Genomic DNA, 27,908 nt, shown 5'->3' on the forward strand with positions numbered 1-27,908 from the left:
GAATTTAGATATTTTGAAGTTTCGCATTTACCTTCTTACCATTCTATCATCTTTGTGCTCAGGTGAAAATCTAGACTGTTGGTTTCTTGTTATTATACAAAAGTTCGATCGTGACCATTGAAACCGCATCATCTTCCTCGTAGACTTTTCTTTTTTTAATATGACTCAAATGCAGACTTGATGTTGTCATATCACATCGGAATCCTCAGCTGGTGTACCATAGAATTGTATGAGTTTGATTGTCGCTAATATAAAATCGGATACAAATCGAAGTCAGTTTTTTTTGTTATCCATTTATATCTATATTCTATGACTTGTGAAATCCAGACTTCACGGCAAATTTTTGTCATTCCCTAACACCTGAAAAATCTTCGAGAATCTGAAGATCATTAGTTACTTTATTTTTGAAAATTATCTTGTACCATCCTTAAAATTGAAAATAATTTGGAGTAATTTCTTAAAATAGAAATAATGTTCAGTAGACCCCTCATTTTCATAAAATTATATCTAAAAAACTCATTTCGTTAGGTTCAAGGCATTAAGTGATGATATCATCAGTTATTTTTTCGCTAAATGATCAATATACCCTTATAGGTATATTAAGTTACTATAATGACCTTGACCCCTAGTTAGTAAAGCAGAGTTTGGGAAATACTTTATCAAAGTTGACAACTGGTGCTCTGATATCCCTAACCTCTGGTCGTCGCTGCACTGCTCCGTTCACCTGCGAAGACTACACAAAGAAGGAAGCACCTCCATACGACGAAGCTGAGCACTTGGTGAAAAGCCCTAACCTCTGCTCGGACTTGTTCTACAAGGTGAAAGCCGTTGCCTCTTCTCCATTTACCCTCGAGGACAAAAGGAAAGTGGAAGCTTCTCAGTACGACGACGACGACGACGACGCTTCTGCTCCGTTTACATGCGAGGTGAAAGCCCTAAACTCATTAGCTAGTATCTTATGAGCAATCTTAGTTTGGGACCAAAAGATAATCTTTGATAAGATTCACAAAAATCTTCGGCTTTCTCTTAAACAATAGATAATTTCCTCCAACGAAGATAGTCTACGTATCATGCTCTTACCATCAGTTTGGCAATTTGATTTTCGAATTCTATATAGATATAAATGCAAATATTTCTCAACCTGGAAGCATATGTATCTTCCTCTAATTAATCAAATGTTGTACATTTATCAGCCTCAGGAGTACCTTATGTGGCTTCCTCTTACTGATATTAGATAGTCACAGCAGTACCCTCTCTCCCACTCTACATAGAAGTTAGATTAATCATCATATCTTATGTTGCATGAAGTGGCCCATTCAAGGTGTGGAAAAATATTCATGGAAGTTAGATTTATCATCTATGAGAAGGCATGCATCATTATCTTATGACCAAACATGGCGGGAGTTCAAACATTTTCACCATATGATGCTTCCCAACTTCATTTGATGGACTCATTTGGGAATTTTACCTTTACAAGCAGTACTTCTGTACCACCTGCCCACATTGAACCAGCCATCATTTTCGCATCTTTGTGTAACGAAATTTGATTGAAGAACATATAAGCTTTGGATTTTGAACAGAAACTCATGAAAACTGGGGAAATTTATTGTTGGGGAAAGAAACGCAGTTAGTAGTACCGATTGATCTTCACCAAAACAATAAGAGTACAGGAAAATGCCATGAATTGCGATCAAAGGCCTGATATTTCATCTCTTCACTAATCAGCTAATAAATCGGGAAAAGAACAGAAGATATTACTATTACGTTCCCCCTCATCTTGTGACAAGAAATTGGAATGTAGAAAAGATGTGTTGAATCCGGATCCTCCATCCGAAAACGACTCTCTGATATTCTGGAAGAAATGACCCTCACTCGAGTACTTCCCAGTAAACTTCCTGGGCGTCTAGTAAAACATTTTAGGATCTCCGTTCGGATATATGAAATTCTTGAAATTCTTCTCCATCGCCGCATAATTCAGCTGGAAAACCTCCGGATAGTGATAGATGTCAGAGAAATCCTCAATGTCACCGCCTTCTGCAACGACCTTCACACATCATAAGCCACCTTAGAAAGATACGAATGAGAAAGGAAGAAAGGGTTTGGAGGTGGGAAGGAGGAGGAGAGCGAGTAACTTACTTTTGAGGTCATCTACAAAGAGATCGGAACAGTATGAAGCCGAGAATGAAGAGATTTGAGGGAGAAGAAAGTGAAGGATAATAGAGTAATGGCAGCGAGAGCAAGAAGAGATCTCTTCAAAGAGCATATGGTACAGAAAGATGGAAGACGAGTTGGTTTTCCCGCCATTCGGCCTTCGTTGGTGAACCTTTCCTGACCTGTTTTCAAAGAGCTCCCGTGATACCAGCAGTGGAAGTAGTACTGCTGATGTAAGCAAGCAGATTCAGCTCTCTTTTAGAGTTTTATAAAGGTAAAATGGACATTTCTCATCTTCAATTAACAATGTTATAAATTAGAGATGCGATAGACATTACTTTCATTTTTTAGGGTTATTTTAAATTATTTTCAATTTTAGGGGTGGTACAAGATTATTTCTTTTATTTTTTTTATTATTAGTTAATATTTATTCAAAATCAAGTACTTATTTTTTGGATTATTTAAATTTGTATCCGAATATCCTTTTAACCAGATACGGATACCCCTAAATGAATACATATGTGAATCGATTTTGGTTTTTGATTGTCCGTTAATATCCCTGAAAAACAGAGTATCATACCAACCTCAATCCAGCTGAAGCCTTCCTTTAGCACTCCTTTTTTCCTTTGGTGCCTTTAGTTTTTCCATCCCACCTCCCACTTGCTGCATAGAAGTTGGAGAGTATAATGTGAGCTTCTGTGTCACAAGGTTCCAATTCAATCAGTCTTGATGCAGCTACTCCTGCTAGTTCTTCCCCACCATGCACTCTGCAGGCTCCAAGCAATGTAGTACCAGACTGAATGACCAATATTTTGTTGGACACCCTTGATGAGCTCTTCTGCCTGTTGAAGCTTACCAGCACGTCCCAACAGATCAACACTGAAAAATATATACTCGCCTCTGGCTGAATCTATAGTTTTCCTTCATGCTTCTGAAGAGGTTTGGACCTTGTATCCCTCTGTGCTGCACGCAGAACAGAGAGAAGTAATGGCGTGTGATGTCACACATCTCAAAAACGATAGGGCACTTCAATTACCTAGAAAAAAAAAAGGAAGTTTTAGGGCCTTTCCAGTAGCCCTTTTTTGGGAGACCCTTTTAGGAGAGAATTCCAAGATACAAGGTCAGGGTCAATTATGTCGTTTAATGCAATTTCAGGTTCTACATAGTGTGTAGACTAAGTGCTGCTCACACTCGGCAGAGATTTCATCAAACAGATGGTATGTATCAAGCACAACCCCTCACCTGCTATGTCCATTCGATACATGCGTGCACAGTCATGTCTGATAGATTCTAGTTTTAAGAGAATGGGTTGTGGGCGTGAACCATCTTGGCCAAAGCAGTTAACTTCAAGGTTACACATTGATTCAGATAAAAAAAGGAGCAGCTTAGCCATCCAGTTCAGATACTAAGAGTAGCATTAGCATCTGCATCTGCATCTACACATGAATGAATCAAGATATTTGAACAGTGTATATCATCACTAGTCATCAGTGCCACTTCTAGTACCTGAGTTTAAAGTGTCTTTCAGCTTTATACTTATACAACTTTTCTTCAAAACACCAAAACAAACCCCCACCCCCCAGAAAAAAAAACAAAAATTAAAAAAGTTCCTCCAATGCTCCTAGTCCCACTCCATGGAATTTCAGGCCATAACAAGTGAGAACAGCTTCTGTGCCTGGTTTGACCATCAGTTTATCAACTTTAAGAGCTTGTAACACCAAATGCACAGAAGTTTAGCTTCTCAAAAGCAGCACATCTGATGGCAGTGCAGACTATTCCCCACAGAGCATGCATGATTGCATTATGGTTTTAGCCATTGTAAATAGCATAGATGAGTGCTTACTCCGAGATCTTCAGGAAGTTCATAATAACATCAATGAACACAGTGATGGAAGCTGTAATTGGATAGAGTAAAATAGCACAGCAATGCAATGACATCATAACCATAGTGACAAGGTAGGTTGAAAATGGAAAAATGCCAATCACTTGGATATATTCATAAACTTGAAAAGAACACTTGTATGAATAAATATGCACACAGCCTCAACCTGGATAAACTAGAAAGCAAAATTCATTTACATACATGATGCCGAGAACGGCTGCATTTGCCACTCGCATATGAACTGTGGTTTGGCACCTGTATTGTGAACCAGAATCGACATAAGCATAAGCTTTTTCCATAAGCACCAACTGGCTCATCATCTTTCGCCTGACAAAGGTATGCACACTTCCCAGCAAACACTGACAATCTGGTACACTTCCCAGCCAAAAACACCAACAATCTGGTCATCTTTCTCCTAACAATGATTCAAGAAGAGCAGCCTCTTCCTCCTATAAAAGCATAAAATAACAATACAAAAGAGAAAAGAAATTATCCACGAGCCCAGTTGGGTGATGGCCTTTATGTGCAGGTTGAAAGGTAAGTCACATACCACTAAAGCATTGAATTCTGTCTCTTCATCTATTGCACCTATAGTGGCAGGATCCTCTAAGAGATCCTGATATGCAAGAAGAGAAAAGAAATAGCAGATGTAAGAGTGGAAACCAAGTTAGATCATCCTATATTCCTTGCCTATTGTGTTGTCCATCCTTCAAAAAAATTGGACGCCACAACAGTGAACAGTGATAAACACACACACACACATAGATCTAGTACCCTACCATAATTCATAAGTGAATTTGAGGTAGTCTGGCATAACTATGAGGACTTGAAAACTGGTTCTTTTTTTGTGTGTGTGTGTGTGTGTGTGTGTGTGCAAGGGAACTGGCTTTATTCTGCAGAAGGGGTATCTCCATGCAGTAGAAACTTCAACGACCTTGATTATAGGACCCAACATCTCTATCCACACACACACACACACAAATGCTTGCATGAGCATAGACATAAACAAAAAGATATAGTCTGCCATCCACAAGTAAATTTAAAGTAGTCTTTATTAAAAACATTTAAGGAAAAAAAATTTGTAGTAGTGTGGAATAACTAGAACTTAACTCGAAGGGTGTTGCTCAGTTGGCAAAGTCAATACCTCAAAATTAAGAGGTTCAACTCTCCTTGGGCCTAACTATCATTTACACACAAACTCGCCAAAAAAAAAGAAATTGAAAAATATACTAATCCCAAAGCAAGAGAAATGTAACTACATGCGATAGGAACTTGTGCTCAACCTTGTTATTCTAAAACCCATATCAGTATGCGTCATGTAGGAACTGTATAAAGGATTGTACCCACATCATTGGATGGCAAAAGAATTGATCATTTAAACATAGTAGAAAAATGGATGGGGATATTCTTCTTACATTCAGTGGAATTTTCTCATGAATATTTTGGAACAAAATGGTGGGATACTTGTGTTGAACAAATGTGAGAGTCAATGTGCATTATTTTTGTCTTTTCCTGGAATCTGCTCCTGCTCCTTTGTGCTAACAAAATATGATGGGTTTTAAATCCACCTAACACTAGGTTTAAGAAAACCAAACACAAGCCAAAATGGTGGACAAAGGAAATAGACCAGATTCAAAGAAAATCCAAAAACAGAATCAAGGACTTGGATGTGAATAAAATTTTGAACAAATACTAATCAGATATAGGAGAATAACATACCAAAAAGTCAGACCAATCTGAAGGTGGGAGAATAACATACCAAAAAATCAGACCAATCTGAAGGTCAGATTTTAAAATCTGACAGAGTTCCAGTTAAGCAAGTGATCTCAAAACAGAAATAACAGCAGCGATGTTGGAGAAATAAATCAACAGCAGATCAGAAAATCTGATCTGGCCAAAGTCTGGTCAAAGCCTATCGTGGGATGAGAGGAACAGAAATCCAAAATCTCAGATAAATCCGAGGGCTGGATTCTGAAATCAGATAGTCTCCTACTGTAACAAGGAATTCCAGAATAAAAAAAAAGCAGATGTCGACATAAGAAATATATATTGGAAAAACAGTGATCAAGCGATGTGTGTAGTGATAAAAAAACAGCAACTGATGATCAACTGAGATCATAAGGCTTGCTGAAAATCAACTCAATAATTGAATATAACAAAGGATACTTGAAGCTAATTGAAGCAATAAGAAGAGGATATAATGAGAGATGAACTATGGATTCACCACCAAAGATTTACGTTACAATCACTAGTAACCAGATGTTGCATCGCCCAACAATCTAGCTGAACCACCACATCACCATAGGATTTCAGGAATCAAAAGGTAATAATGAAGTCATATCGAAGGGCTCCAACCAAGCAGCTTCTTTATTAATGAAAAGGGAATAAGAATCCCACCAGAACAATAAAATAACAATCAAAAGTGAATAGGAGAGCCCCCTTGGTCGGCAGTCCTATTGGTAAAACCAACCTTACTTAAAACTCTTAAAAAAATAGAGTTCCAACTATTTAATAGTGTATCAACTAAATAAAACACTTAAGTAGTTGGGATAGTGTTGTAATTAGATGGGACTCTGGTGCAACTAGGAATAGAGAATTAACTAAATAAAAACAAACAAATAAATAACCAAAATACTATTCCACAATGGAGAAGGCTGAGCTAATTCACTGTTGGGCCAACTCAAGTACACTGAGCTCAGAACTGAATCAAGGCAGCTGAGTTACTGAGTTGACTCTTTTCTGCCATTGGTATTTCTTGGAATATACCAGTTACCTATATCAAAATCACATGGTACCCACATTGATAATTTATGCAGAGGTCTTAATTTCAACCTGGCACCACTGGGCATTGGCTAGGCTCCTTGCCGATTCTTGCAACCCAATATCCTTGAATATCTCTAAACAGAAACAACATTCACAAATTACATGATACTTCTTATCACACTGGACCTACTATCAATGAAGAATTTGAGTGAAATGCCTAGGTTCATTAGTCTTAAGAGTCAAACAGATGCATCTATCAGACAGGTACAGATATTTCTGCTTTCAAGACATTTCCAGCAGACAACTGTTCCATCCGTTAACAAATTCATCAAGCTAGACAAGACGAACTTTACTGATGACATTATAATGACCAAATTCTTCAAACCAAACCACAATACAAAGAATGCATTGACTTTCCCATGTTATGCAAGTAAGTTAAATGCTAAGCTTATGTAAAAATTACACTTGACTGAGTTGAATGACTTTAACCCAGAAACCTAGCCTAGAGACCATTGCTAAGAATAGGGCTATTGATGTATATTGGTGAAGCATCATAAGGCAATGTGGTGTTGAACTTCTGATAACATAACATCTTTGAATCAATAAAAACCATTGATTTATCCTAAATCAACAATCCTATGTGATTTTCATATAATAAGGGAAAAAGAACACTACCCGTCTGTGTTCCCCACCCCCAGACACATCCCTGATTTCAGAGGGGCTGTGAAAAGACACCCCTCCCCCCGAAACCAGGGACTGTGTCCGGGCATGGGGAACACAGACAGGTAGCATTCCTCTTCCCGATAATTATTTAAAAGAACTCTAACCGTCTTTAATTTCCTTATCCTTCACCAAGATTCATTGATCATCTTCCACATAATCTCTGGTCTAACAAAGAAGCCAATACATAGGCAATGAATCAAGGTACAACAATTTCAGAAAACGGACATCTCCATGTCTCCACCTTAAACACCACAACTTGTCCCTTCAACACTAAACATCCGTATTCCCACTTTATGCCTTCTTTAGTTTGCATCTCAAAAATCAGGTAGTTTAATCCAATGTAGTGTGGATACACCCAAGTGGTGATCAATTTCTGCCATAACATTAAGAGAGTAAATGAAAGCCACTGCATTGTGGCTATGGCTTGAAGAAGATGGATATCCTTGTATCATTTATAAAGTTTCATCTAAAAACAAAACTTGGTAGCAGTACATGCAGCTGTTTTCTAGAATCACTTCAAAGGAATTGTATTCAGCCCTCTCCCACTAGCACACAACACTTTCACCCAAGTGCTGATGAACCAAGACATTTCCCTCCAATTCTTCATCAATAATTGGCTTAGTTCAGAAGATGCGTGATAAGAGTTGGTGACTTGTAGCATTTGAAAATATTTTGCAGCAAATGTGCGCAATGGAGCCTATCAATGGTGCCCCAAGCTTATATTAGGACATTAAGAAATATTGAAGTACTAAGCAACATGATGGTGCCAAAAACCATAGACAAACCTAGATTTGCAGAAGCTACAGGAAGTAATGAACATGATGCAGCTCAATCCCCATGAATATATATATATATATATATATATATTTCTGTCATTTCATTTCAACAAATTTAAAACACTATTTTCTCACCCACTCAAAATAAAATAAGGTGGCATTAAAGAGATTCTAATTGGGAGATATGTAATGACACTGTATCTGGAATTGAGATCTCATTCAAAGAGAGATAATCTGGATTTTTTTTTTCTAGGTGTCCTATACAGAAGATCACCATATATCTATCTCTATAATACAATAATGAACTCAAGACCACACAACAAATGGCAATTTGCACCTCAAAGTAGACTGCCTTGATCAATAGAATTAACAAAACTCACACTAAGACTGTCAATCTGCCACAATAACTCCTCACCGGTGCCTCTTGTCAGTCATCATTGGCATGATGAAATTCTTTGATTTACTCTCATTCATCTTATCTCTGTTAGGACCAAAAATAAGTAACCCCTCCATCTCAACATCGTTATCTTTGCAAAATTCATTCTGTCCACAGGACCACATCCAGTTTCATGAAGACATGACTTGTCTTGCAGCCTTTTGATAAAAACTTTACCCAAGATTGATTGCTATTGCATCCGTCTCACAACACTCTGAAAGCTAACTTCACTTCTTCCACCCACAAAATGTCTATGCACAAACACCACCCGTCCCCTTTTTTCTTCCTCCCTCCTCTCTTGCATCTCATCAAATGGATATACCACGTAAGACAACCCAACTCTGACTCACTAACAGGAAGAAAACCACATTTCCTTGCTCCATTTAGATGCCTTTTCATCCGGGGAAATTTAGGTCTACCAAAAAATCTTATATCAATTTTTAGAGTCAGTTATGCAAACCCTATTCCACCACTACACTATATTTAAAGACAGCTGTTAATTTTCATGTCCCATTGCACCAATTCCATCCAGGTGATCTCCAGCCTTGCCTTTAAAACACATCTAGTACACTGCACCACATAATGAATATTTAGGGCGTTTGATGAAAGTCTGGCCAAATGTTTTCAGTGCCACTCAGCAACCTGATGCATCCACCCTCTTTCAACCAGGCTTGGGCTGACAGTGCAAACTGAAAGTATCAACAGAATCTAAGGATTATTGAACCAATATGACAAAAATATACTTTCCTTATCCACAACAATCACACTTCATGTATTCCGACCACATTTTCCCCCAATAAGATTTTAGATTCTAAAGTTACAATAGTAAAATGAGATTGGCATTTGATTTTACTCTCTTTAGTCTCATCAATCAAATTTATCTCAACTGACCATACACCCACAAAAAATTAGCCAAGTTTTGAATCATTCATCCTTAAAGCTCCATTGTTCACACGACATAGAATGGGCTGCAAATGTAAATTTGCAGGGAAAATTTACATGTCCACCATTTCCTTTGTCCAAGAGACACAAAATAAAGGGAAATCTTTCCATAGGCCACAAATTTTTCAAGTGCTTTGCAAGCAGCAACCCAGGGAGCAGCGCCAAAGGTATCACCCCAAATCAGAAATCTCCACTGGATCTCCCCTCTTCCGACGATCTGGTGGGAACTTACAAGCTCTGCAATATTTATGACTTGTTGCAATTATTAAATGACTAATATCATCTGTAGGAATCAGACGACAAGAATACTGCAAAACACGTAATATTTTACCTGCAGGGAAACATTTATGCAGAAACAAACAAGGCCTTGTCTTGAAATGGGAAAAGAAGGAAAAAACAGCAAAGCAAAAACGCATTGTGGTTAAGGTTGGCTAATGGTGCAGGACTATCATCGAACTGATAAGAAAATCTGTAAGGAGATTTTGGAAGATTATGCTTGTTCCTAAAATATTTCTCCATCCCAAATCTTTTCAGTTTGACCTTGCTCTTCAAGAAGGTAGCAAAGAAAATAAACCAAGTTTAAGTGCAGATTTAGTCAACCAGCAGCATTAGAAACAAGCTCAATCTGAGGAAATGAAAAAATATAGACAATCTGAGAAGCAAGATGGCAGCAACAGAAGCATGATATATTGGATGGAGCACTTCAATCAGCAAGCTGATTGTTTGGACTTGTTAATTTAGTTGTGATACTGTAAGACTCATGCTTGACAGACTTAATTGAGTTCTGGTAACTAATCTAATGTGATTAGTTAACTTTAAAGTTAGTATCTGGCATTATGGCATGGATTGATTTTTGTAGGTTTTAAATATTGAACAAGATACAATAGATAGCTTCCAATTCTATTTATCAGATAATTCAGTGACCTGTTAAGCTAATTTAACTTGCTTAGGGAGTTTTTCTTATTGGGAATGGGACTTCTTGCATGCCTGAACCAAGAACATCTTCCTTCCTGCCTGCCTTTAATAACTGTCATGTAGCAGTTCAATTGGGGCCCAAATTTGGTGGACATGTTGTCCACATCATCATTCATCTATCCATGGTTAAAATTTCAGACCAATCTAACATTTCCATGTTTAATGCTAGAGGTTTAAAAATCTTGAAAGTTTAGGAAGTGAATTCAACATGAACCATTGAAAAATCAAAGAGGGAAAACCCATACATGGTGGGCCATATGATTGAGATAGGTCACTAAATTTGACAGACTACTTATTAGGGGGTCTCAAATATATTAAATGGGCAGCATGACAAATTATCACGCTCATCCACACTTTTTGCGATCACGGATTAGCGATTAGCAAGTTGACCATTGGATACACTTAAGACCCCTACTAAAAGGCCACTTGTCAAGTTTGGTGGCCTATCTCAACCATATGGCTCACCATGTATAGATTTTTTACCTTGATTTTTCAATGGTTCATGTTGAATTCATGTTTCACTCAATCACTTCTTTAAGACTTTTCAAACTTATTCTAAACATTGATAATAACAAATGGGTGCTTAATTGGCTTCAAAGTTAGAACATGAATAAATGATGGTGTGGACAATATGTCCACCAAATTTGGGGCCCACCTGAACTGCTACAAGGCAACAAAGAAGGAAGTGATGGAAAGGGCAATGAAAGCAGCCTTATAGAACTCCACCCCCTTCGATAATCTAGACCTTATTTTCAGTAAAACTAAAATACTATGTTGCTAAAAGGGGTCATATTTATGCCCCTACTGATTCAATAACCCTCATCACCTACCATGTACCTAAAATACAGTTGGCAATTCTATCTGCCTACCCACCTTACCCAACCTGCCATAGGAGGGTAAGGGTCGCCAACAAATACGCACTTAACGAATGGGTATAGGTAGGCCATCCTTACCCTACCCATCTACCCCTTTACCAGCCTGACTAAGGGTGTATATATATATATATATGGGAAACAGAACCATAAAATTCAGCATGGCCCCTGAGCCAAGACACATGGGAGGGCGAAATGACCACCTTGCCCCACATTAAAGGAAAAAATCCTGCAGCTGTTGATGCTTCCTTGTGCATTCCCATTGGCCCCTACACTGGTGCAGAAGCCACGCTGCATTTTACGGAACCCTCCCATCTCCCAATATATATGTAATATTTGTGTGGCCTTGCTTCCCTTCGAGCCTTGGCCCATTTAGAAGCCTAACCCAAAGCTTGAAGACCCACAGCATGGGACTTTAGTCTGTAGTCCATTAGTCCAAACTCCATATAAACAGAAAGGGGGGAAATCCAAACACCAAAGAAGAAAGTCAAAACCCTAAATCTCATCACTTTCAAAGGCTCCTCCCCATCCCCATTTGAAATGCTTCCCACTTCGTCACTCACACAGTTGGCTCATATTCATCTCAAACCCCAACACCCACTCCTCTCCCTTACTCTTTTTTCAATAGACGTTGAAGATACCAGGTGCAATGACCACCAGTGAGGTGACGACTACTAGCCAGCAGCAAAAATGGCAGTTGCAACAGCAATTTCAGGTATGGTTGTCACTTACTCTGATTCTTCTTGTTCTTCATTCATTCTTTGTTTCTTCTTAGTTCTCACTTAGCTCCCCATTCCCTCCTCCAATATATTTTATGGGTAGAGTCGAAGAGATTTCCATGATTGAAACCTAAGGTACTCCTCCAACCATCTCCCCTTGGTCATCAGTGAACAAAGAGAGCAACAATGACTACGGCACCAGCAGATCTGTTGAATCCTGAATACCTTCCATTGACAATCGGTATGTCATCTTCTGCATCTTCTTCTTCTTCTTCTTCATATGCATTACAAAAAGCCACTCTTTCTTCTCCTTTGCTCTTCTATGTCATTTGCAGATTTTTTTTTTTTTTTCCTTCTTTTTTGATAAACCTTGATCATTAGGTTTAAGACTAGGATCTTCTAATAAAAAAATTAAACATATAACTTTACCTGCGTTTTACACTTCAGGTATTGGAATTTTTTTGAACTGTAACATTTAAGATAAGCGTAGGTTAAATCCCCATCCATCTAGGAGGGTACAGGCAAGGCCATTACCTGACCCTATCTTACCTGTTGTCACCCGTTACCTAAATCATGGAGCCAGGTGCATAATTGTGCATGCATATAGGGAAAATCAATACTCACAAATCCAAATATGAGACGAAGATTCAGTCTTTGACCAAATACAAAAAATCCAGGAAAAAAAAATTTCCCCAGTAATTATTTCTTATAATCACAAATTGTCATCGAACACAGCTTACAGAACCAAAGTGACATCATATCGATAAAGATAGTAAATCCACAACTGACCGTCATGAAGATTGTCAATAGATATTACAAAGATGGTGAAGTTTTTACCCTTTTTTTTTTTTTTTGAACTTTTTCCTTCATTTAAACTCAAATGAAAGTCTAGTATGTGGAAAAAAGGAAATAGATGCAGGTACTTACATCATCTGCAATTTGCAGTAGGCCATTCTGATCCTGCATGAACATAAACAGAGGTTCCTTAGTTCATTTTGTTTGCCCCTGTTCCAAGACTCTAATTTTAATCCCTTAAAATAACATTAGATAAAGAAATTGTTCCAGAAATTAGCAAACTTTATGTTAACTTTCCTTCAGAAGTACAACAACGCAGTTATAGTTAATCATAATAAGGAAAATTTGCACGTAAACAAGAGTGTCAACACTAGTTCACCCGCTAATCAAGAGAACACTATTGTCCCTCAGGCACAAAGAAGTAAAGCTGCTGTTTTACCTTAACAGCAACAAATAGAAGTGGATCCGATGGTGTATAAATCATATATTGTGCACCATCCTGCAAAACAAACCTCAAAAGATTGAGCTGTGTCAGAGATTTCATCCCACACCAACCCACTGAATAACCAACCAAATCAAAGCACAAAGTCCATATACCACCCCCCCACCCCAAAAAAAAAAAGTTGCATTCCCTATCAAGAACCTTATCATTCTTGTAGTGAAGAGAAATGGTCGCAATTATCATAATAATAATACCCAGTATGTTAACTTACCCGATGGAAGCAAGTAATTTCTAGACCTTCACTTGGTATGCCATCAATGTCTTGGCCATCATCTGTAATAAACAATGTAATAATCAATAAACAAGATTTATAGTAGTGCTAGAAGAGGACTAAACTAAAGAAGTTGATATCAACAGCTTCCTATGCACATGTCATCACCTAGTGATGGGGACATCAAGACATACAACCGAAGGAAGAAGAAGACCCAACCTTCTTTGTGGTTGGAGGATTAGAAGAAGGAAGAAGAAGAAAGGAAGGCTCGATCCAGCCTTTCCAGTGCTGGATCGAGTCCTCTCCTTCCAAATTTTTCCAAGATTGTATGGCTCCCACCAAATCTGATAGTTTAGTAGTTTTATTTTCTAGGATTTTGTTTATTTGAGTCTTTAAGTTAATTAGGAAACTAAGTAATTATCCTATTGTTTTCTTTTTAGAAAGTTTCTTTGTTTATGAAATAACATTCCTAGAATAATCTTTTCTTTTTAGTAATTAGTCTCTTATTTATGTAAGGCCATTGGCCACAGTAGAATTAATGAATGAGAATTGAAAAACAGCCAAGGAGCGAACCCCCACCCCTCTCACGATTCTCTCTCTCTTTCAATCTCGTCTTTCTCACTCTCTCTTTCTCACCTTTCTCCCTTTCTTCTCTCTCGGTTCTCTCTTCTCTCACCTCCCTCCCTCTCTCACTTTTATATCTTTTCTCACTGGAACTATTGCTGGATTATTGACTTGAACTGCTGCTGTTTATAGTTACTATTGCTGCGTATTGTCTACTGCTGCCGGCCAATATCTGCTGCTGTTGCTCCCTTTTGATGTTGAACCGTTGCTGCTACCTTTGATGCTGGACTCCTGCTGATTTTCCTCTACAATACTGGGCTGCTGTTATCCTTTAAGTCAAGGACTGGGCTGCTGCTGATCTCTTTTCAACAATCGGATTGTTGTTGGATACCATCTTCAAATCTGGGTTCTCTTCCTTATTCTCAGACCTGGGCAGCAGATAAGTATAGAATAAACCCTCCCATTCCCTTCATTATCCCCTCATTATTTACCCTGTTACTTCCATTAAAACCCAGCCTCCTTTTTTTCCATTGTTTAACATTTTATTTACCTCACTGTTTGCCTTAAGTATTGCTGGTCTTCTTATTATTAGTATAACTGATTTTAGAGCATAGAGCATGGGGTTTTTATCTACTTTTGATGCTTAATGAGCTAGTGCTGTAACCTAATTTTGCTTGCTGCCATGTTCCCTACCCCATGTTTCCTATTGAAGCTTAGGTGAGTTTATGTGTTTTTCGTCTGAGATTGTTATTGCTCTTTGCTACTTTGTTCGTTAGTCTCATTCTATTTTGCATGTTAAATCTTGTTTGATGAGCTTTTTTATCCTGTCTACCCAATTCCCTTGAGTTAACACTACCTAGTTAGTTAATCTTGTAGAAAACCTAGTCACCTAGGAACCCTCTACATCACCAAGTCACTGATTAGGCAAGCTTTGCCTCAAAAGGCCCAGATGCCTAGTCATTGACTTACTTCAATAACCTCGAACCGGAGAACAACTTTCCTAGAATTACCAGCACTGAAAGATCTTAGGTACAATCACTCTATCCTGAATGGTCCACCTACGTGGACATTTTTATGCATAAGATACATACATACTAATATGGAATAATAATACAAATATGGATTAACAAATCACTGATATAACCTGTAAACTAAGAGACATTTCAGGAATATTTCCTGGAATTTTCTCAAATTTTCATTGTGTTCCCAGCAATGGAGCTGCCCATTGTTGGGATTTCAGGTACATTCTGAAAGCTTCCAGTAACATTAGTTTCATCATACCTGTATGCACAGATTAAAGGCTAGACTTTGCAATTCACAATTTATCCAGATGCCTCAATTTTAAAATATATGTCCATCACAAGTTGAATGGTGCTTAATTCTACAACTTCATTATATTTGTATGCAAACTAAAGGCTAGAGTTTGCAATTCATAATTATCCGGATTCCTCAATTTTAAATATAAGTCCATCACGAGCTGAATAGTGCTTAATTTCACAACATCAGAAAAAACATGTCAAAACCATTTCGTAAATAAGAAAGAGCAGAGAACTACAACCTGCATGAAATTCAAATATATCCTCTTCTGAATAACAAAATCCTCCTCGTGCTGTATAACAAAATCTGATTCAGAAACACAAGAAAGGAAATCAGTGACATTGAGGGTGCTAACTAAATTAAAGCAAAGGCTAAAAGACCAAGATTTTAAGAAATTGAAGAAGCTATCCATTACAAATGTCTTAAGAGAAGGCGCCTGATAGTCATACCCACTAAACACCAGATGCATATGTATCTTTGCAAGAGCATAAGAAGCAACAGGAAGAATAGCTTCAACCTCCTCATCGCTGACCTGCAAACTTGAGCAGATAAATGGCAAAAAATGTGGAATGTTGCATACTTGAAGATAGTCACCAACCACTAATAACGAGTTGATTGAAAAACTCCGAATCCACTTAGAATTACAATTTAATAACCCATCATTATGACCACAAAGTGAATTGTTCATCTCTTAGTCATGCTTGAAAGGTAAAAGCACAAACAGACCAGCCCACAAGCTAGAAATGATGTTCTAAAAGCTAAGCTAGAAATATGGAAGAACCTGGTCCTAGGCGCCATCCAAGACCCCTCTTCTTTGTTGCAAATTTACAACGTCGCAAAAGGAACTTTTACCAGCTATAGGAATTAGAAATTCAACTTGGATAAACAATGTTGTAATTATTAATATATTGATAATGATGGAGAATAAGTACGCAAAGGACTTACGAAGAATGGAAACAAAGAGTGTGAAAGGCAAGTACTTTGTTAAGGTAATCCACCATTGTTGTCATCACTAAATTTGCTCTTTAGGCTTTACCCCAGCAAGAAATTTGTAAAAGATTCAGCTTTCTCATGAGCATATGTGTCTCCAAAGAAATCTTTCATTGTTGTAATAATGGATTTTAGAGAAAGCGTCAATTGCCAAATGGGCCCTAAGGCGTTTAATGATCTTTGTAATTCTCCAGAACTTTCTCTCCATTATTATAAATAAAGAGGACTGGTGTCATATTAGACACAAGTTATTACACCATCCAACATGGTATCAGAGCAATAGGATCCAGCAAGAAATTTGTAAAAGATTCAGCTTTCTCATGAGCATATGTGTCTCCAAAGAAATCTTTCATTGTTGTAATAATGGATTTTAGAGAAAGCGTAAGTTGCCAAATGGGCCCTAAAGGGTTTAATGATCTTTGTAATTCTCTAGAACTTTCTCTCCATTATTATAAATAAAGAGGGTTGGTGTCATATTAGACACAAGTTATTACACCATCCAATATGGTATCAGAATAATAGGATCCAAAACCATAAGGGCTCTCCTCCTCCTCCTCCTTCTCTCTCTCTTTCTCGATTTCTCTCCCAATGCCTCCCTCCATCTCTCTTCATCTACTTTCTCTCTCTCTCTCTCTCTCTCTCTCTCTCTCTCTCTCTCTCTCTCTCTCTCTCTCTCGGATAACGGTGGGAGCTCCTTAAACCACCAAGAGAGTCACTAGCCTCCATCCATCCACTCCCCCTGGGCTCTTAGATTCTCTTCTACAATGATCTGAAAGACTCGGGTCCCTTTCTATCAATTTTTTCAGGGTTTTTACCCCTGAAAATCAACTTTTTCCTTGCCAGGGTGCTTTTTCCCGACTTAACGCTCCAACCATCTTGATGTTTGTTGCGGTGGTGCTCTTTATCCTTGTAGTGGTATGTATTTGCCACATTCCCGTTTTAGGTCTTTGTTCTAGAGCTATCTCCAAAATCGATTTCTTAGGGTTTTCACCCTTTTATTGTTTTTTGGGTTTTCTAGCCTTTTCTGGTTTTTTTTTTTGTGCTTTCTCTATCTCTGGCTGGTGTCTCTTCTATTTGCATAACCCCTTGAGTAGCATCCATGTCTACCAGCTCTTCTACTTCTATTGGCAGAGACACCGCGGCTCTACCTACCTTCCAGCCTGGTGCTATCAAGCTTAATGGCACAGTCTACCTCATGTGGTCTCGATCTATTTGCTTCTCCATCAAGTCCCGTGGCTACTACAAGTACCTTACCGGCACAACGAAACGTCCAACCACAGGCCCTAATATTGACAAGTGGGAGTGTGCCAACTCTTTGGTTATAGTTTTCCTCATCAACTCCCATGCAACCACATCTGTCTCGTGGCTACCTCCTCCTCAACACTGCTGCAAAGATCTAGAAGTCTGTCCAGGACATCTTTTCTCAAGCTGGGAATGATGCTCAGGTCTTCGAACAATGCCAGAAACTTCGTAACTTGAGGCAAAGGAATGCTTAAACTGGCAGAGTACTATTATGAGATGCATACACTGTGGACACTGTACAAAGCTAGACTTTTATGAGGAGTATATTCCTACCACTCTTGCTAATGTTACCAACTTTAAAAAACAAGAGGAAAAGATCAGATTCCATAACTTCCTAGCAGGAATAAAGGTGGAGTTTGATTGGCTGCGGTCCCAGGTTCTGAGCTGTGTTCCCTTTCCTACTGTGGATCAAGCCTCTGTTGTGATCCAACTTGAGGACATGCATCGTTCCACTATGCTCTCACAGACTACTACCACTCCCTCTAAGAGATCTACATTTGCCTCTGGCACTGAGGCTTAACCCTTCAATGTAGCCCCACAGTCTAGTGGGCCCTCTCCCAGAGTTCTAGTGAAGTGTGATTACTGGGGAAAGGAGCATCATTCCCAGCTTGGGTAGAACCGTGCTAGTACTCCTAGTCAAGCCCAAGGTTCAAGGTATCGAGGTTCAACTAGATTTCGACCCTTGGGGAGACCAAAATTTCGATCAAAACTTGAAAAATTGAGGAAACCAGAAATTTTTCCCAGTTGGGTGGAAACTTTGGTTTCGACCCCTAAAATGTTGTTTTTTGTTGCCTATTTTTTGCATATGTTCTATTTTAGCAATTTCTAACACATTCACATAATAGTTTCATAGAAAAAATAAATAAAGTCATACTTGTGGCATGAACCAAAAGTTTGGTAATGTACATTGAGTCGTTTACTAAAAGTTTGAAACCATACTACAAAAGTACATATTCTATATTATATATAGTCTACAATCTACATAAGTACATAATACATAATGCAAGGGATCGAATATATATAATAATATTACATAATTGTGAGTTATCTCTCAACACTCAAAAGTCAATTCCAAGTAGAGTGTCTACGCAGTTCCAATCCAAGAGTTGCATACCACTGCAGATGTCGTAGCCGCTCCTCTAAATGCACCACATAAGCGTCTCATGCAAGATCCAAGCTTAGATTGAAGTTTTTTGGGAATAAGGGGGAAATCTCGAGTGTTTCCCCAAGTTTCTCACTTCATAGAGAAGAAAAGATGGGGAGAGGGTCGAAATTTTGAAAAGAGAACACTTGGTTTCCTTTAAAAGCATGTTTATAAGTTCTGGTTTGACCCAAACCCATTGGTCCACTCAAAATTTCCCACATTTCGGTCAAAATATGGGAATTTCGATCGAAATCTGTCGAAACCTATCGAAACGTGACTTTTAAAGTCACAAGCCATATGATATCGGAGTCATGGGATACCATCAAAATGTGAGAAATTTCGACAACGCTCGAGTTCTTGAACCATGGTCAAAGCCAGCCATTCTGGTCAGGCCAACCATATTGACGCTCCAGATTCTGACTTTGCACTGAGCATCCCAGCTGTCTTGCTATATTATGATGAGCTTATTACCCTTTGATGCCTTCTGACACGTCCGGACTCTCTTGCACCTACCACTACAAGCTATGCTCACTCCACCCCTTATAGGTCCAGTATTTCCTTCCGCACAGATTCTATGTTTGCTCCTTGTACTCATATTATAGACTCCGAGGCTTCCGATCATATGACAGAATGCTTGTCTCTTTTCTCTCAATACACTACATGTCCTAACAATGGTAAGGTCAAGTTGGCTAACTGAACTTATTCCACTATTTTGGTAAAGGGATCAGTTAGTTGTACCCCTTCATCCATTTCTATGTATTGCATGTTCCCTCTTTTCCTACTAACCTTTTGTCCATTAATAGTCTTACTTCTAGTCTTAATTGCAAAGTCACATTTTTCCCATTTCATTATGTTTTTCAGGATCTGGTGACAGGGGCAACGATTGGCTCTGGTAGGGTGTGTGGTGGCATGTATCTGCTTGATGATGGCTTGGCATTAATCCCTAGTCTGCTGGTCAGGCCCTTCAGACATCTTTTATGTCACCACCCATGTCTGAGTTACTACAATGGCATTGTCGGTTAGGATACCCTCTATTGGGAACATTAGCTAGGTTTTTTCCTTCTTTTAAGCATTTTACTTCGAGTCAATTTTTTTTTGTGAGGCATGTTCATTGGCAAACAAACTCGAATCACTTACTCTGTTTTTGGAAATAAAGTGTCACTCCTTTTTCATTGATACATTCTGATATATAGGGTCCATCCCACTATGTGTCGGTCAATGGTTGTCGGTGGTTTGTCTCTTTTATTGATTATCATTCTCAGACTACTTGGGTCTACATGATGCAAACCAACGGCAAGACCTTCCATTGTTTTCACCAGTTTCACCAAATGATTCAGACTCAATTTGGTGCTACCATTAAGATCCTTTGCAGTGACAATAGTCGTGAATATTTCAAAAGGTCCTTTCAGGCCTATTCCGCCCATTGGATGATTCATCATACTAGTTGTGTAGGTTCCGCCTTAGAATGGTGTTGCTGAGCGGAAGAATCACCACCTTTGTGAGGTAGCCCGCTCTATTATGTTTGAAATGCATGTTCCTCCTCAATGTTGGAGTGACGCGGTTCTCATTGCCATCTTTCTGATCAACTGAATGCCTTCTCAGATTCCCACCTTTCGCTTTCCTCTGGATCTACTCCACGATTCTGCTGCCTTTCTTGTTCCTCCCAAGATACTCGGTACTGTCTTCTATGCTCGGGATCATCATCCAAGTGGGAATTTTTATCCTTGAGGTATCAAGTGTATTTTCCTAGGGTATGCCTAATGCAGGAGTAGATTACAAATAACTAACTCCGCAGTTTATAACCCCAAACAATACAAATAGGGCCAGGAAACAAAAAAATAATACCATTAAATAAATCCCCAAGGATACAATACCCATATAGGAGCAAAACCAGCCCAAAATCTAACCCGATAGGAGAGAGAAAGACCTATTATAGAGCTGGAGAGAGAGAGATGCGGTCAGGGCTGTAGGAGTCCGATTGAGTTGCACTCTTAGGCGTAGATAGTCTCTAGGGAGGGTACAAAAACCCCAAAAGTTGAGAGGATTCTGACGGCTGATTGTGAAGTTACAAGCTTTCTTGATTTTCTGACCTATGAGAGAAAACTGAGAACCTTCAAGAACAGCAGCTGAATGCTTCCAACAGTGACTAGGTAAGGATCGTGGGACCCTTATGAGGCCTAGAATACCCTGATTGAAGACCTGACTGAATAGAGTACAGAAGAGAGAAAGAGAGGAGATCAATCTCTCTCCTATTTCCACTAGGATTGCTGATCGGTTCTGATTTCTGGAGACTTTTATCAAAATCTGAACTATACCTCTTGAATGTTACAGTAAATAAAATAAAAAAAGAAGAATAAAACAGATGGGGGGTTGAGAAGGGTGAAAGAGAATAAAGGAAGTGGTTATCTCAGCCTGGGCTTCTCACCCACAGCTATCTCAGCTACTCTAAGCATTTAGTTGCAAACTTTCTTTCATAAATGCAAATTTTCTTTTATTCAAATCTCCCCAATAATGGGACATATGCCTCTCTATTTATAGAGGGGAAGTTTACAATCATACTAATACTAGGAGCTAGTTTCCCAATAGGACTAGACACTCCTACTACAACTAGGAGCTAGTTTCCCAATAGGACTAGACGCTCCTACTACAACTAGGAATTCAAAATAGGACTAGGACTTGACTTTATGACTCCAACATGGAGTAGGACTAACTAACTAATAGTCCATATAGGGCTTTACAACCAACTAATGGCCTAATGGGCCTTTATTGAATTAAATAACAACTAATTAAACTAATGAATAAAATCCCGTTTTTCTACCTTCTACCCATATTTTAGGCCTATTAAAGTAGCCCATTTCAGAGAAAACCTATGGGATCAAAGGCCCAACACATACATAACACAACCCAAGGCTTATTTGCAATAAAATAAGCCCAAGTGACTTATCTAAATCAATGTCCCTACTCAGAAAGGCTATCGATGTTTTCATCCTCCCACTCGGCATTGGTTTGTGACTATGGATGTGATCTTTCATGAATATGCATCTTACTATCGTGCGGCACCTCTCCAGGGGGAGTCTCCTTCCATTGTCGAAGATATGCCGCCTCTTGAACTCGTTATTCCTACTAATGTTCCATTTCAAGGGGGAGATTGACACTCTTACTTCGACGTTGCAACTAGAGAGGCATGTTATAATCGTAAAGAACAGATTCAGGCCACTACTCATCCAGTACCTAACCTACCATGTCAATTGTCTCCTCTCAAGCCTAATCTCGTCCCCTCGAACTCAAGTAATTCTCTTTCCCTTCTATTGATCCTTCTCTTGAGTTACTTATTGTTGTTCGTAAAGGCAATAGGTCTTACACTTTATATCCCATTGCTAAAAATGTTTCCTATGACTCATGCCATCCTACTATAGTTTTGTGTCTTCTCTATCCTCTGTGTCTATTCCCCATACCTAGCAGGACGTGAATGCAGACTCAAAACAATAGGCATCTATTGTTGAAGAGATGCAAGCTCTAACGAAGAATGGCACATGAGATCTAGTGTGTCTTCCCTCACAAAAGAAGACAGCTGGTTGTAAGTGGATCTTCAAAGTGAAACAAAGAGCTGATGGCACAGTAGATCGGTACAAGGCTAGATTAGTTTCCAAAGGCTTCACTTAGACGCATGGGATCGACTACTAGGCTACTAGGAGACCTTTGCTCCTGTTGCCAAGATGAACACTATCCGTGTGATCTTGTCTTGTGCCGCCAACTTAGATTGGGATCTTCAACAGCTAGATGTAAAGAATGTTTTTCTCTATTGGGAACTTGAGGAGGAAGTATATATGGACATTCCTCTTAGGTTCACTTGCTCCAAAACTCAAGAGAAGGTATGCAAGCTGAAGTGGGGCACTATATTAGTTGAAGCAATCCCCTTATGATTGGTTCGGGCGCTTTCACAAGGCTATGATTGTTATAGGCTACTCTCAGAGCAATGTTGACCCCACTCTGTTCATCAAAAGATATGGTGGGAAGATTATCATCTTAATAGTATATGAAGATGATACTATTGTTACTAGCGATAATTTGACAGAGATTGCTCACCTCAAGAGATACTTGGGTGAGGAATTCAAGATCAAAGATCTTGGACAGCTTGTCACAGTGGAAGTATGTGCTTGACCTTCCTTATGAGAGAGCCATGTTGGGGTGCAAGTAGGCAGATACTCCTATTGAAGTTAACGGTCACTTGAGTAGCAAGGATGGTGATTATATGGATAAGCGGAGGTATCAAAGATTAGTGGGGCATTTGATCTATCTTTCTCATACTCGCCCTGATATAGCATTTGCAGTCAGTCTGGTTAGTCAGTATACGCATGATCCCTACTCGACACATATGGAAGTTGTACTGCTTTTCTCCATTACTTGAAATCTACCTCAGGATGTGGAATCCTTTTTTCTCCTCACAACCACATAAGTGTGGAGGTCTTCACTGATGCTAATTGGGCAGGTTCTCTTAATGACCGCAGGTCTACTATTGGTTATTGCACCTTTGTTAGTGGTAACCTTATTAAATGGTGGAGTAAGAAACACCCTGTGATTGCCTGTTCAAGTGTTGAAGCAAAGTTCCGTACTATGGCTCATGGCATTTGTGAGTTCTTATGGCTTCATGGCCTTCTCACAGATTTGGTTGTCCCTACCATTCTTCCTATGAAGTTTTCTTGTGACAGCAAATCTTCCATTAGCATTACTCATAACCCTGTCCAACTAACATGATCGAACCAAGCAATTGGAGATTGACAGACACTTCATCAAGAGAAACTGGATATGGGTCTTATCACTGTGTCGTTCGTCCCCATATGTGAACAACTGGCTAATGTATTTACTAAAGGTCTTAGTATTAGGATGTTTTATCCTATTATCTGGACGTTGGGCATAATTGATATCTATGAACCAACTTGAGAGGGAGTGTTATAACAATGGGTTTTAGGGGAAGTGTCAATTAGCAAACAGACCCTAAGAGGTTTAATGGTCTTTGTAATTCTCTAAAACTTTCTCTGTTGTTATAAATAAAGAGCCGGTGTCATATTAGACACGAGTCATTACCCCATCCAACATTCATAAACCCCCTTCGAACTGAAGCCTAATTTGTATTCCGACTTACATACCTGACCCTTTGCCTTGTTACTAACAATTTATGGGTGTTGGTGTCCTCCTTATGGACCACAGTGCAAGATTCCGATAATATAACTCAACAGCTCTTGAGTTTGGATTTTAAACCAGGAGTTGCACGGTTGAAAGCAGTATTAAGAACTCTGTGAACTTAAAAATCTGTAAGAATTTACAAAAAAAAAATGTTATTAACTGAATCCAAGCTCCAATATAGTTATTTAATTTAGAGCAAAAGACTTCTGTTTTTTACTCTAATAATCAATGACATGGCACCAATTCATCCAATACTTGCCGATACCAAAAATGTTCCCTCAAATATTTGCTAAGGATTGGGTGGGATCGTCTCAATCCAGATTGGATCAGCATGTCCAATCCATTTGTGATACTGAGTTTTAAGACCTCTTTCCTAGAAGAAAAGGCATTTATATTAGTCCAATCTCATCCATTATAAAGATAAATCCTGAATTGCTATGTCATCCATTCCCCGGTATACGAATGTTCTTCACTCATTCATATGAAATGTTTAAACTAGACTATTTGCCCTTCAACAAAGCAAAATATATGCAGTAACAAGTGCATCTATATCTTATCTATACACAGAAAGAAATGTAAAGTCAAGACTGGAGCAAGAGTCATACAGCTGACCACCCCTCAATGTTTGTGCTTTTCAATATCTGAACAGGCCTGCAGAAGTAAGTCCACCTATTAGAAATTTCTACATTAATAACTTAACAGGTGCAAAGTAGAAAATTCACTTACGTGTCTACTGGGCACAACAGCATACACTCATCCCCTTGAGAAGTTTTGAATACTCTTCTTATTATGCACTCTAATGGCAAATTATTTGTAGAGTCAACCTGCCCATTTGTTTTGTCAGATTTCTCATACTAGAGGAAAACTAAATTTTAAGTAGCAAAAAAAGAAGATTATATACACCTATTTTGTGAATTTACTAGAGCAATGCTTAAAAAATGGATCAGAATCAGCCAATTTGAATTGGAATCAACCGACCCCAGTTCCTATTATGCGCAATTCTCATTTTTTTTTAAAAACCTCTTTTTTCCTTCATTTAGCCAGTAAAATAGCCAAAAATATTGAAATTTACCTCTTGCAGCAAGATCTACAAGACTTTTGAATAAAAAACCACAAAAAAAAAATCTGAGGAAATCCTTTGACCCCCTCATTTGTTTCGGCCTATTTTCTCCTTGAATCTGGGTTATTCCTTGATATAAGATCTTGTTATTTGGTACTTGTTTGAACATTCAATTCACTACTACATTAAGAAGGAATAGGCATGCTGCATACATCTGATAACAAAGTGGCGTGTTTCAGGAAGTGGAGATTTTATGCACAAGCACAACTGATTTACCACCCCTTTCATACAGGAAAAAACATCATTGTTTTCAAAATTACATAGTAACCAGAAGATCGATTGGTAGAATGTATTTGCTTGTACTACATGCAAAGCCCCCTTAGAAGCACCAATTAGTGATGAATCGGTGAGGAAGAAAACAAAACATAAATAAATTAAACTAGAAAATCAGTGTCCTCATGAAGCCGAAGGTGCCTGTGACTGGGACATTGTAATATCATATAAATAATGTATGGCACAGTAGTCCTCAGCCACTTGAAAATCCTGCATCCTCTGTGCAGCTGCAGATCCATTTTCCAAATTAGATGGATTTTGGAAAAGCCATTATTCCTTTTGCCAAGTAAACTAGAAAAATGTTGGATTTTGAAAATCTTACATCCTCTCTCAGTTAGTAGTTTTGAGTAAGTGTGTTTTCTTTCGGCTTGTTACATAGTTATTCAGTGTGAACCAATTCATTTTATTGAGATTACTGTTTTTCTCGTATCATAAAAGAATGTTAGAATTTTCAGCTTTATAAACTTTATTTATCCTTTCCTTTCCACCCCCGTGGAGGAACAGTCATCAGTCGTTTAAAAACAAGAAACATTTTTTTCTTTAATTTTGTTTATCATTATTTAAGTAGTTAAAAAAAAATTAAGAGAGAAAAATAATCCATTAACAAGATCAAAAAAGTTTCAAAAATAGCAGACCCATCAAAAGAGAATAATTTTTTTTTTTTAATGATTATTTGATTGCTTTCCCAGCATAGTTAGTTATCTTTTCTGGTGAGAACTAAACGACTTATGGCTTATTTAAGATTACAATTATAAATATCTTAAAAATATTTCTCAAAAGACAAGCGAGTCTCCTTTGATTGCAATGAAAATATTCTAAGAAACCCCTTCTTAAGGGAGAAGGTTCTTTTGCTGATATTATTACCAGTATTCATTCATACAATGAAATAGTTAATTTTGACAAACAAATAGGGCACACACACTATGATGAATTTATCAAACCAAAATACTAAATTATACAAAATACCCAGAAATATAGAGGTCATAACAGAGTGTTATGGAGTAAGAGAGTAAGAAAACTACTCACAATGGTTGCGATTCGCTTGGAAGAAGCCATAAGCACATTCCCATGATCATCCAACACGAACCCAGCAGGGGGTTTTGGAAGCGGCAACTGTTGATACGGTTGAGACAGAGCGTCTGAATCAGCAGAATCGCCATCACCAGCGTCCACATCCACCGTCTTCGGGGCACTGCCCTTCTTCTTTGGCGGCGCTCGTTGTCGCTTCTTCACCGAGGAACCACTTTGCTGCTTAGCAGCTCCGCATCGAGTGATTCCGAAGCTATTCTTTGTAGAATTGCAGCTACTACTGCCGCAGATTGAGATTGAGATTGAAAGTGAAGTGAAGGGAAGGAATGATTCCTTGAGATTTAAAGAAGAGTTAGGGAGGGTTTCAAGGGGTGAGCGATTGAGAAGCCATGAACGAGCACAGAAGACTTGCGAGCTACTTGTAGGGTATACCATTCTCTCTCTCTCTCTCTCTCTCTCTCTCACTCTCTCACTCTCTTCACTTGGTTTTACAGCTCTGCTACTACGAATGGATCAGTCGGTCAGTGAGACTCGGAGGAACCCAACACAAGCCCATCAACTGTATGCCCGTGACGCAAACTCGTTTCAGATATTTTCCCTGTCTTCCATATTTTTATTTCCAAAACTACCCTTATCCATTTCCTTCTTTTGTCGAAGCAATGAGGGTTTCCAGAACCGATTTGCAACCACGTTTCAGAGCAGGAAGAAAGAAGCAGTGAGGGTTTCACTCACCAAGTTTCATAGCCGGTTTGCAACCGCTAATGGGAGATGAACTGAGAGGGATAAATGAGAGAGAGAAGAGACCGTTTATTAAACGTGTCGGGCTTGAGCCCGGCCCGTTTATAAATGGTCGATAGAAGATAGACCGACTTGGCCCGACCCTTTAATGATTGTAGAATACCTATTTTACCCCCCAAATTAAAGAATAAAAAGTAAAAAGTAAAGACATGTTCACATTTTAAATAATGGTTATATTTGGTATCATTTATTGATTTATTGTCATTTTTTTGGGCTTGTATAAGTGGGCCGGAATATAATAGCACATTTCAAAGAGGGCCCGTTTAAAAACCGGTTAAAGCCCGTTTAACATTAAACATGTCCGTAGCCCGGTTAAGGCCCGACTAAAGCCCATTAAGGTAGCCCGATTATAGCCCGAGACCGACCGACCGAATATAAAGTGTACCATGCCTCAATAACTAAGCCCGATTAGTTAAATGGGCGGACACGGTGTAGCCTTT

General features: G+C 38.6%; 1 protein-coding gene across 6 annotated transcripts; it reads right to left on the reverse strand.

Annotated features, from left to right (window-relative positions):
• Positions 1 to 1,579: 1,579 nt before the first annotated feature.
• LOC122061049 lies at positions 1,580 to 27,465 on the reverse strand. 6 transcript variants are annotated; one of them, XR_006134552.1, is made up of 13 exons: positions 26,668 to 27,465; positions 24,975 to 25,072; positions 24,854 to 24,899; positions 16,078 to 16,160; positions 15,870 to 15,934; positions 13,748 to 13,809; positions 13,474 to 13,533; positions 13,167 to 13,199; positions 4,584 to 4,649; positions 4,235 to 4,482; positions 2,736 to 3,114; positions 2,137 to 2,379; positions 1,580 to 2,044 (listed from the first exon to the last, which is right to left on the reverse strand). XR_006134552.1 is itself a non-coding variant. In XM_042624218.1 (10 exons), the coding sequence occupies exons 1-10, from the start codon at positions 27,103 to 27,105 to the stop codon at positions 4,438 to 4,440; spliced, it is 996 nt and encodes a 331-aa protein (XP_042480152.1). In that variant the 5' UTR covers positions 27,106 to 27,465; the 3' UTR covers positions 3,573 to 4,437. The 6 variants fall into 6 exon arrangements, 2 of the variants coding, with proteins under 2 accessions (XP_042480152.1, XP_042480171.1); XR_006134551.1 differs by lacking the exons at positions 1,580 to 2,044; positions 2,137 to 2,379; positions 2,736 to 3,114 and adding an exon at positions 3,492 to 4,002; XR_006134550.1 differs by lacking the exons at positions 1,580 to 2,044; positions 2,137 to 2,379; positions 2,736 to 3,114 and adding an exon at positions 3,492 to 4,046.
• Positions 27,466 to 27,908: the final 443 nt, after the last annotated feature.

This window comes from Macadamia integrifolia, chromosome 2 (assembly GCF_013358625.1).
Source record: "Macadamia integrifolia cultivar HAES 741 chromosome 2, SCU_Mint_v3, whole genome shotgun sequence".
Classification (NCBI taxonomy): domain Eukaryota; kingdom Viridiplantae; phylum Streptophyta; class Magnoliopsida; order Proteales; family Proteaceae; genus Macadamia; species Macadamia integrifolia.